The sequence below is a fragment of the Hyposmocoma kahamanoa genome, unplaced genomic scaffold (genome assembly GCF_003589595.1).
Source record: "Hyposmocoma kahamanoa isolate Upper Pololo Valley unplaced genomic scaffold, ASM358959v1 78, whole genome shotgun sequence".
Classification (NCBI taxonomy): domain Eukaryota; kingdom Metazoa; phylum Arthropoda; class Insecta; order Lepidoptera; family Cosmopterigidae; genus Hyposmocoma; species Hyposmocoma kahamanoa.
Genome location: NW_020653945.1, coordinates 14,379,209 through 14,390,985, shown reverse-complemented (window position 1 = coordinate 14,390,985; position 11,777 = coordinate 14,379,209). Strand labels below are relative to the sequence as shown.

The following is an 11,777-nucleotide window of genomic DNA, read 5'->3' as shown; positions in this document are numbered from 1 at the left end:
CGCCTCCGTGATAGCTGCAACGGCATCCCGTGTGTGTTTAAAGATCGGTGGGACTCGCCACTCCTGCGTAGGTGGATAGAGCGCCACACTATCTTAAATGTATAAGTAGTCTTTCAAATTATAATAATATTAATACTAGCACTAGTTCTTAAGTTGTTTGGTTTACTAACTCTATATGGATTTTATCTGAAAGAAATATTTGAATTCGAAATTTGAATTATTTTTAATTGAAGACATGTCCATAACGTATAATTTGATTATGTTAACGTGCTGGAGAGTTGCCATAATCGAGACATGTCCCGTGTAAACCCATCCTTGCAAGTCTCACTTCGTATAAAAGGATTTTTATTATCAGTAAATATTCTTTGATATTATTATTATAGGTAAACATGTATCAAGTTAAAATTTTTCTTTTTTTTAACAGCCGGGGAAAACCCGCTTTACAAATTCAAATTTTTAACAGCTGCGGTACAAATTAATCTGCCATAAGTTTATCAACCAATTACGCATGAAACGTTTATTTTATAGACTCAGAGAGAGCTTGGAGTTGTAGGCATAGATACCCAATTACTCCCCTACAGTAGGCGGGCGGGCGGCCACGAGCTCCCCACGCGAGCGGCACAGCCCACTTATCAATTCAGACGAGTGGGCATTCATTCACCGAGCATTTTGCCTATTATGTGAGTATTCGGTGCCTATTTACCCGTTCCCATGCAACTATACCAGTAATCGAACCCTTTGAATCGTGCGCTATTCGTATCGTATTGATACAATGGCCCGCTGTATTGACCATTCGTGAGGGCTATTTATCTAGAAATGTTGACTGTACAATCTGTATACTTTTTGTACCGACCGTACTTTGTGCGTGCTGTTTTAGTATTTCTCTAAGCAAAAATGTAAGGAAAACGAACCTTTTTTTTCCAATTTATTACCTTTATTCTTATATAAATTATTACCTTTACTCTTTATAAACATCATTGAAAATCGTAACAATTTGCTATTCGTTAGTTATTGCAGATATTATTAACACATTATGGATTCATACACTTAAAATATAGAAAGGATTTCAAACAAATTCTTACGAACTTAGACCCTATATTATGTATTAACATGTAATTATTCAAATATCCCCAAAATATACGTATATAACCTAACTTATAGTAGCTTGAACTTCAGTCATTACTTTCATTGCCTGTGGCAGTTATTTGTTATTGAATGTGGTGAGATTTTTCAGTTACACAATGAAATCAAAGGCAATTTCCGTGGTCTGCAATTGAACATGGTAATTAATTTACATTAATAAAATCCTAGCGTTCATTATTCACTATAGTTTTAATAAGTGACAAGGATATAAAAGGATATAAAAGATCTTATACTGCAAGTTTCAGGTATTCTAGCTGGTGATTGTGAAGAAAATTTTTTTTATTTCTAGATAGAATATCTGTAACTAATAAGAGCAACAAAGTTGAACATTGAAGAAAGAGGATCGATTTATTTCTCACGGGAGATTTATTTCATCACGACAGCTCCCAACGGTGTACATTGTTACTACCATTTTACACCACAACAAACTTTTGTTAATTATATATGGTTTCTTAATAAAATTTCAAACAATTCGTGGCAAAACATCGAAAACATTCCAATAAACTACGTATTTGGTCATTGCCGCGAACTAAATTAAACCTAAGGCGGAAAGTGCAGTGTCTTACTTCTTTAGACATTTTTGTACATTCCAAAACTTCTGATATATATCCATCTTTTTATATAAATAACTTTCAACTAACGGAAACACATTTTCGGCTTGCGATTTACCTTTTGACAATAGTTAAGTTACGTTTTTTTTCGAGTGTATTGCTTGATGACTAAAGTGTAACGTGGTGGTGCCTGTCAGGCGAGGTGTGACAGATCGTCCAGCTCAGGCGGTGGAGGTTGTGGCTGGGAGGGTCCAATTGCAACACCACCCCTTGCGAAAACTGGCTTCGCTACCACTGAGACGGGTGCCTACACGGAAACAAACGTTGCTATTGTAGTATAAATAGACTTTTTATATAATTAATAGAGCTATTCCATGTAACTTAAATAGATTAGTTAACATCTACACTCTACATGCTTTTAAAGCTTTGAAGTGGCTTTCGTGCGTGTTATTGCTCAACAGATAACCGATTTACAAGTAAGTTAAATTATAAAAATCTGTCCAATACATTTGAAATGTTAACAAAACAGGAGGTAATTTGTATATCGTGTTCTGGATTCTTATCAATATAGAAAATTAATAATTAGATAAGAAACACACCTGGCTGACGCCGGCGTTGATTTGAGCCTGTTGCGGCGGCATGCCCACGACCACCACCTTCTGCGGCGGTGCCTGCCCCGCCGGCGGTCCGCTCGTCACCACCACCGACTATGCACAAACATGCACAACGGTGTAAAACCTATTTCCTCTTACAAATTTGCTAGAAACTTAGTTATACACTCGCATCTCACATGCGCGCAGACATCATCTAAGATTTTTATAGCATTCGATCTGTGCCATGCAGAACTTTGGCAGGGGATTATTTATAAAAACTTCGATCATACATTCTTAGAGTGTATTTCTACAGTTACCAGGTACATACAAAGCAGCTACCTGGACAATATTATGTATGTTTATTTACTCAATGTACAGGAATTGCCAGTTATCATGCATTACTAATTCACTCCTATTCATGCTACAACTGATTCAAAATTACTCAGTCATGCTTCATACAAAAAATTTCATACAGGAAGAATTTGGAAGGTACAATCGAACTACGTCTGACATACCTGCACATTCTGACTTCTTACTAAAGTTGGCTGCGAACTATGGACCATGATATGACCGGGCCCGCTGACTGGTTGGACCTGAACATTCAGGAAACAGTGTCTTAATAAAAAATACTATTTAAAAAAGGTAAGGCCGCCGTTCGCAAGAGGAAGTGCCATAATTGCAATGGATATTAATAACAAAATACCTGTGGTGGTTTCTGTTGCGAGACTATGACGAATTTCTGCGGTGGTGGCGTGACGGGCGCTGGTGTCTGCAGCACTGGCGACGCGCTGATCACCACGTTGCGAGTAGCCACTGTTTCTGTATTATTCAGTGTATTTTATTGATTACAGATTAATTATTTTCACAAATTGCCAAGAACATATAAACGTTTTGAAACATACCTTGCGCGCACGGGTTACTAAGAACTAGTACATTATATGTTCGTATCTGATTCGCTAGCAGTTCAAATTCTGTGCGGCTGCTCTCATAGTTATCACAATCTCTGTACTCACCAACAGCCTTAGCTTGCGGAGCTTGGACGAACGCGGGGGAAGGTGTTGTGGGGACTAGAGGCGGGGTGCAAGTGACCACAGCGACTGCGCTGCCACTACCACCAGCGGACGGTGACGTGCGCAACTTGCTCACCATCTGCTGCAGGCTCGGACCCAGATAGCCGTATTCACGCCTGTTAACCATGGCATTATGAAATAACGAGGGCCGTATCTTAAATCTGTACACCGCCTATAAACTGCCTCCGTGGCCGAACGGTTACCATTACAGGCTGCTACGCAGAGGTCCCAGAATCGATTCCCGGGCTGGGAGAAATATTTGTATGGCCTACATTTATTTCTCTGAGTTTGGGTGTAATTTGTAGTTGTCTATGTGTGTCCACGGCACCCGCGACACAGGGTTTCCCTAGTGCGGGGATATGTTGAGTGTGTGCGTTATTATTATTATTCTCCGGACAAGATGTTTTGAACGCAAAAACTCAAGTACACAAATAATCAAACTGAGAAAGTGACTTTTTGAATAAATAATATGCCACACAACCACACTAATTACCTGATCTTAAACTAGGGAATTCCCTGTATTTATTTTGGGGCAATTGACGGCATATAGTTGACAAATAAGTCCATCCACGTTACCATGAACAAAATAAAATTTATTAAGATCGCAAAAGAGAACTTTAAATCACAAAAATCTGAGAGGCACTGCCACTGCGCCTGTCATCCTGAGACACAAAGTTGACAAGTCCCATGCGTCTGTAATTTCACCAGCACCCATGCCCTTCAAAATCGAAACGCAGTAATGCTCACATTACTGGTGGGCGGCAGAAATGGGTAAGGAGGCTATACTTCCCTAGATGAACTCTTTCATAAGGAGCTCTACTGCTACTAAATAGGTATTCATTAATCCTAATAAAATAAGCAAGAAACAAAAAAAATAAGTTTTTATTTTCATATTTATTTTTTGGGCATTGGCTATAACGCCAAACTATAATAGAGAATAAGCTATAATATAACATTAACTTAATAAATATTTTTGCACAAAAGTCATCACATCACAAAAGGCATCACAAAGACCATCTTGACCCCAAGATTCTAGACATTAAGGTTTTAACAAATTATGTGCAGACAGTGTTATAAAGCTCGATCAAACTAGGTAATTCGATAAAAGCCCGTGTATAGATCACGCAACGTTAATCTGATTAAGATGCCGTGGCGTGCATTGTTAATGCAGCACGCACGCCGTGAATGTGTATTACCTCATCAATCAGTGTCTACACTCATATGCTAATTCGTTCCTTGTGTTTTTTCTCATCGTTTTATATTGATTAAATGGTAATGTATCAAATTTTAAGTATGATAAATAATAAAATTATCATAAAGAAAAAATACCTTTATGTACACAGGCCAACACATCAAGCTACACATTGACGTATCTTGTTCCGTTGCAATGGAGGCGATTTTCGAACAAAAATGTGTAGTCTGATGTTCTGTTGTCCGTACAATGTTTAAGTAACTAATTAAACATTTTAACAATCCATGCTTCACTTACTTGTAATCCTCGGCAACGTCAGGCGGTTGTCTCAGCTGACGTACGACGGGCGCTAAGACTTTAAGAAGTTGATGCTTGAGGTTACCCGCTGCTAAGCGATCCGCGCCTCCCACTCCGCTCAAAGCGCCTTCTAAACGCTCGCCGAGCCATCTCACGCGGGGTAATATGAACACCTGCACAAGAATAGCTGCTGAAATTAAGATTGTGCCTATTTTTGTGCATAATGCAAACCTGCGTGTTTGGAGGGCTCGTTTTGTGTTGTGACTGATCAGGTAGAGAGTTGTTTCTCAAAAGAAGTCTTAATATATGTATGTACATAGTTTTTATTACGACGATTGTGTTGTAAATTCATGTATTTGTGTGCACGATCAGCAATAAAAAAGGCTTGCCTTCACTACTTCTGGTCCAAGTTCAGCTAAACCTTGAACGGCGCCGTAGAGCGACGCAAGAGGTGTTTTTTCAGATTCTTTCATACTCGCCATAGATGGTCCTGACTCATTGTTTGTTTGTGACGGACATTGTAGAGCTTTAGCGAACAATCTGGAAAAAATTGACAATGACAAAATTTCATCTACAATTCATTAGGAATTATGGTGGTATGGTGTAACGACCTGGTGCCCGCAATTCGACGTCCAGGCGCGCATTTCACACGTAGATCATGAGGACTTACATCATAGATTCCCAAATTTTCGGCTCAGTGCCCACTTAGGCAAGATAAAAAAATTTCAATGCCCACCGCCAAAAAACATTGAAAACACGTATTTTTTACATTAACACAAAAAGTCACAAGAAAAAAAAGTGTAGTGATTATATAGATAATTCAGGATTTTTTCAAGTGCGGTAGCACCCTCTGGACAGCATCAACACCCGCAATTACTTTCAAGGCCCTACCGCCCCCGAGGACTCTTCAGCGCCCATTGGAGGGCTTTAGGGACCACTTTGGGAAACTATGACTTACATACATATACAGGGTGTCCCAAAACTCAACGTCAAGCGGTCACTGGGCGAGAGGCCAGGTTATATCAGTTCTAGTAAAAATTTAAAAAAAAATCCATGTCACTTAGTTAAGTGATAATAGGCATTTTTTTGAAAATGTTGAAAATCGATACCCTAGACCACATGTTTAGGTACTGTCATCACAAATTTTAAAATTTTGGAGTGAGTTTTTTTAACGTTATCATAAATAACCATGCTATTTATTGCAGTCACAAATCAAACAATAAACGTTATGAGTTTAGTAAAAAAAAATAAGTTTCATTGAGTCGTAGCTTAAAAAAATGTCATCTAGCTTTGACACTTCATTTTTTTTTTCAAATGTACTACACTACCCTGGGCAAGTTATTTTAAAAGATGGCCCATATAATCAAGATTTCAAAATGGTACAATACTTGCCATTCTTCATTCCATAAAAAATATTATAACTTATTTTTTGCAAAAGGAGCTCGTTTCAAAAAAACTCATGTCATGATAAATAATACTTTTGTGTGCTCAAAGATTGGCTTTAACATCGCGGAAGTGAGATGGTCATATGTGGTAGAGTGAGATGGATAGTGCCGCTGTGCGACATGAATTAGAGTGAGCGAGACGGATAGTGACGCCGATGCTCTATTATTGATCATTGGTTATTATCATTTAGTACGCTACGTTCCTTCGTTTACTGTGCATCTTCTCGTAATCGTGTAACTTTTGTACTGACGACTTTGGCTTGTGTTACCCTGGACTTGATATTGCATCTGTGTTGACGACCCTGGCTTATTTCCTGGACTCGATTTAAAACCTAGAAAACTAACACGTTTCGCGACATGCCGTATCTGTACACAGCGGAAGAATATGCGAATATGCATCTTACTTACGGTGAATGCCATTGTAATGCCTCTGCCGCAGCCAGATTGTATCGCGAGAGGTACCCAAACTTAGAGCGTCACCCAGATCACCGCGTGTTCGTCAATGTACACCTGGCATACTCCGAAGGACGAATGCCTAGTGCTCGTACGAACGGTGGAAGACCTCAAGGAGACGATGACGACGTAATTTTAGAAGAAATTCGAAATGATCCCAGCACTTCAGTACGTGCGATTGAAAGAGCCACTGGAATACCGAAAAGATTGCTCATTGAATTTTAAAGCAACACGAATATCACCCGTATCATGTGCAACGTGTACAAAGTTTATTACCTCGTGACTACTCTCTCAGAATGGATTTTTGTAGAACAATGTTGGCGAGAAATCGTGAAGATCCGCAATTTATAAACAAAATTTTATGGACTGACGAAACAACATTTAAAAAAGATGGTTATTTAAACTTGCACAATGTACATGACTGGCACACGGAAAACCCGCATTTAATGCGTGAAGACCGGTCCCAATACCAATTCAAAGTCAACATGTGGACCGGAATTTTAAATGGACAAATAATTGGACCGTTTTGAGTTGCCTGAAACATTAAATGGCGACAACTACTTAGATTTTCTTCAAAACGATTTGCAAACGTTACTAGAAGATGTACCACTCAACATCTATAGAGAAATGTGGTTTCAACAAGACGGTTGCCCAGCGCATTATGCTCGTTCTGTACGTGATTATTTAAACACGGAATATTCCGGAAGGTGGATTGGGCGCCTTGGTTCAATTTTGTGGCCTCCTCGATCTCCGGACCTAAACCCCCTTGATTTTTTTTACTGGGGCTGCATAAAGGAAAAAGTATATGCAAAACCTATAGAAAATCTAGCCCAATTACGCCACAAAATTGTTGAAGCAGCAGAAGAAATTAGTTTGAGAAGATTCGCACGATTGATAAAAAGATCTTTTGTGAGGCGATGCAGAACCTGTATTCGTGCCGAAGGCAAACAATTTGAGCATTTACTTTAACATTAAAGTATTACAATAGTTCGTTTCGTTTAATTTTGATTAAAATTTATTATAATACAACAATCAACTAATTATTAAGTTGACACACTCACATGTGTTAGGGTAGATTATTTTGTTTAATACGTTGTCACTATCCATCTCACTCTATCACACATGACCATCTCACTTCCACGATGTTAAAGCCAATCTTTGAGCACACAAAAGTATTATTTATCATGACATGAGTTTTTTTTAAAACGAGCTCCTTTTGCAAAAAATAAGTTATAATATTTTTTATGGAATGAAGAGTGGCAAGTATTGTACCATTTTGAAATCTTGATTATATGGCCCATCTTTTAAAATAACTTGCCCAGAGTAGTGTAGTACATTTTTTAAAAAATATGAAATGTCAAAGCTAGCTGACATATTTTTTTTCAGCTATGACTCAATGAAACTTATTTTTTTTTACTAAACTCATAACGTTTATTGTTTGATGACGCTAAAAAAAACACTCCAAAATTTGAAAATTTGTGATGACAGTACCTAAACATGTGGTCTAGGGTATCGATTTTCAACATTTTCAAAAAAATGCCTATTATCACTTAACTCAGTGACATGGATTTTTTTTTTTAATTTTTACCAGAACTGATATAACCTGACCTCTCGCCCAGTGACCGCTTGACGTTGAGTTTTGGGACACCCTCTATACAGTGGTAAACAAAAAGCTGATGATTAAATCTTACCTAGTAACCCTGGTTTGAAGATTATTAGTAGACGTATTAAAAGTCTTGCAAATTTGCGCCATGAGCCGCGCGGCGAAGTCTCTCAGAGCCCAGTGGTTGTCCATTTCAGGACGCAAACACAACTGTCGTGATACTATGCATGTTGATACTGACGGAATTAATTCATGTAACTGTGGAATTTATAATTTTATTAGCAATCAGAACAGAAGAATTATTTATTACAAACATATTAGGTCATGTAGCGGGAAAAATAAACTGAGGCGCTTCAATTCTGAATGACAAAGATTTGATTTGATTTTTTGGATGTATTGTAAATTACTTGTATTTTTAATTTTGGTAAGAGTTCCACCAAAATGTTGTCATTTCATTCAACACAAATATTTACCCTTCAGTTAGTGTTCAATATGTAGCAGAAAAATATTAAGCCTAAAATGACTGCAACTAAAAAATATTAGTCTTAAATTTGGAGAAAATGTTTCAATAATTTCCAATTGGCGAATATATTGACAGTAAATACTTAAATAATACATTAATAAAATAGTAAACTTACATATTTCTCTAAATAAAGAGACTGGTTATCAAGCAAAGCTTTGACCATTCTCATCAGGTAAATGAGTAATGCTAGATTATTCTGCACAACATTAACTTTGACACCTTCTGATATAAATGTGCACATTCTAGGCAACATTTCATGGAGACCTGGATCACAGGCAAGTGACTGTAGTGCTTCCTGAAAACAAATTTAATATTTCTAAAGACTATGCATTTAAATACACAGGCATTAATCAATATCCTATTATGTGAATCATTTCTATTTCGACTTTTATTAATATTTGTGTGAAAAATTATGAAATATAAGTTTATGGTTTTTTATTATTTTTTATTACAGCAATGGCATGCCTCTTAATATTACTGTTCTGTTCTTTTTTGTATTATAATTATATTATTACGACAATTAAGGTACATACAGCACGTCGCCCTTCATCACTGCCAACACAAGCTTCTGTAATTTCTTTATAATACAGCTGCTGCTCTACACTCAGCTCATGAGTGGCCAACTGCTTCACATGCACAGACTCTGATGCCTTTAATCTCGCTGCCTTACCACACATTGGTTTACCTAAGAATCGAGAAAAGATTTATTAATCATTGGATGACTGTTGTGTCTACCCTGTTCCCGTATCATGACTATATGTCGTGACTGTGTCATGGATGTTTCTTTTATCATTGAACAACTGTTGTGTGTAGCTGTTTGCACTAGATTGTGATAACAATTTATCGGTTCACAGCAGCGACCTTGTCATTTGTACAACAGAATCGTTAGAAGCTGCGATTTTCTGTCGTGAAATTTTTATTGCAATAATTTATTAATTGTGGGACAACTATTGTTGTGGCACTTCCCATTGTCACGACAGCCTGTAGTCATAACGTCAAAGAGGTCGTCAACAACAGTGAATCATGTTGTTCTTTGTGTGAACAACTTCATTTAAATATACAAGCCACGACATTTTAAACTGCATGACTATCCGTCATCGCGACATAATGAGAATGTGCCCTAATTAAATAAACAAATTGAAAAAATTTATTAAGGCTAACATAATTATTACCTGCAGCATCTTTATTTGTGGGTTTACTAAGTTTGCTAACAGGATCAACAGATTCCAGTTTCTGGGCTTCCTTCGATAAAGGTGGGGGATTTTCAGGCACAGTTGGTTGAACTCCATCCACACTCAGCCAGTGAGCTCTAACTGACACATCTAGAGGTACTTTTGGAGGTGGTGCGGAAAGTATTTCTGATAAATCAATTTCTTTCTCATCTATGAAATGTAATTCTCTTCCTCCACCTGACGCAAATCTGAATGGCAGTGAATCGGGTTGCAGAAATCCATATTGTGGCTGAAACATGTGCTTACATGTGATGAAGAGGGTAATGTTACAAAGGACAATAAACAAATTGTTTACAGAATAATAAGGAAAAGAATATACTTATAAATGGATCGTGAAACAAGTGTACTTGTACCACATTACGTAAAAATCATACCTCAATATTCTTGATCTTCAGGGTATGATCAATATCAGTGATAGAAAGTCTTTGCCTTTTAGAATGATGCATAAACTTCATAGCATCCTGTACTATGACTTTCAGGCGACATGTAACGTCATCAGCAAGTTCTTTAGCAGCATCATCTCCAAGAGCCGCAATACCAAGACTTTCTGCAATAACTTTCATAGAATCTACTGAAAGAGAGGATCCGTATCCAAATTCGGCGTCGCCCATGTTGTCTTACGCCGGAAATATTGGTAGAGTGCTATATGTAACGTCTCAACTGTGGTAAATTGATAAATATTACTACTAATCTGAACAACAATTCATTGTTTATAGAATTATTTGTAAAATAAAACTATACCATAGAACAGTACGCGTTGACACAATTTGACAATTCTGTTGACCATAGAATAGAATTGACTTTGAGTGATTTGATTGACGTGAGTTTCCACTCATTTTGTCCATGGAAAGGACGAATTTATATCGATATAAGACGGTAAAAGACTTATTAACACAAAAACAATGTTTAAATTTGAAACCGTCCTTATTGAATAATGTAGCATTAAATATACAGGCATCTATATTGATCGCTGACGCTAAAATATACGATAGCCACATCTAAAGGTGATGTTGTAAACTAGTAGAAAAGTTAAACGTTATTTCATATTTACGGATTAAATTAAAAACAAATGGCAAAAGTATGATATTAACAATAGAGAGTTAAAGTTAAAACATAAACCTTTGCAACATATTATGTTATTTTGTTAAACAAACATTACAGTCGATCTTTACCGCGACTAGAAAATCTTCAATAGTAACAATTTTTTTTTTATAAATTATTGCTGGCCATGGAAACAAAGTCCTTCAGCCGAAAACATAACGTTTAATTATATTTCTGTAAATATGGCCACCACAAAGAGGATAGGCAATTTGAGGCGCCGTGGTTGGATTGACTCGGGACTCCTTAGAACGGGCCGATACGGGTATTTTAGTTCGAAATTCGTATAATTTCGCGTTTTAATCTTCGATTAAGGCACAATAGCACTATCCTATTCCACTTTAAACTAGATTTCACAAAATAATTGAAAATCAAAATAAAAACGACACTTTTCCCTCCAAAAGGCCCCAATAGTAACAATGGTCGACTTTGTTGCCACGATGGTGCAGCCGAACCCTAAAAACTGTGTTTAGTTCATTCATTCATAACATTGCATGGTACCAACTTAACATGAAATATCATATTGCAAGTTTAAAAAAATACTTTTATTTCTAGGAAACATGGTATGTTGCACTAC

The 11,777-nt window shown here is 37.1% G+C and overlaps 1 protein-coding gene across 2 annotated transcripts; it reads right to left on the bottom strand.

The window, feature by feature from the left end:
• Window positions 1-1,004: 1,004 nt before the first annotated feature.
• LOC113232910 (transcription initiation factor TFIID subunit 6-like) lies at window positions 1,005-10,728 on the bottom strand. 2 transcript variants are annotated; one of them, XM_026467809.1, is made up of 12 exons: window positions 10,477-10,728; window positions 10,043-10,331; window positions 9,404-9,555; window positions 8,986-9,165; window positions 8,436-8,605; window positions 5,236-5,386; window positions 4,847-5,019; window positions 3,301-3,473; window positions 2,991-3,106; window positions 2,803-2,880; window positions 2,294-2,401; window positions 1,006-2,001 (listed from the first exon to the last, which is right to left on the bottom strand). In XM_026467809.1, the coding sequence occupies exons 1-12, from the start codon at window positions 10,711-10,713 to the stop codon at window positions 1,888-1,890; spliced, it is 1,941 nt and encodes a 646-aa protein (XP_026323594.1). In that variant the 5' UTR covers window positions 10,714-10,728; the 3' UTR covers window positions 1,006-1,887. The 2 variants fall into 2 exon arrangements, with proteins under 2 accessions (XP_026323595.1, XP_026323594.1); XM_026467810.1 differs by lacking the exon at window positions 2,294-2,401 and having other exon boundaries at window positions 1,005-2,001.
• Window positions 10,729-11,777: the final 1,049 nt, after the last annotated feature.

Coding starts and splice junctions, on each gene's coding strand:
- LOC113232910 (XM_026467809.1), bottom strand. CDS start 10,713: ATGGGCGACGCCGAATTTGGATACGGATCCTCTCTTTCAGTAGATTCT. Junction 9,166..9,403: donor GTGATGAAGGGCGACGTGCT/GTATGTACCTTA, acceptor ATTTGTTTTCAG/GAAGCACTACAGTCACTTGC. Junction 3,107..3,300: donor TCCGCAAGCTAAGGCTGTTG/GTGAGTACAGAG, acceptor TGAATAATACAG/AAACAGTGGCTACTCGCAAC.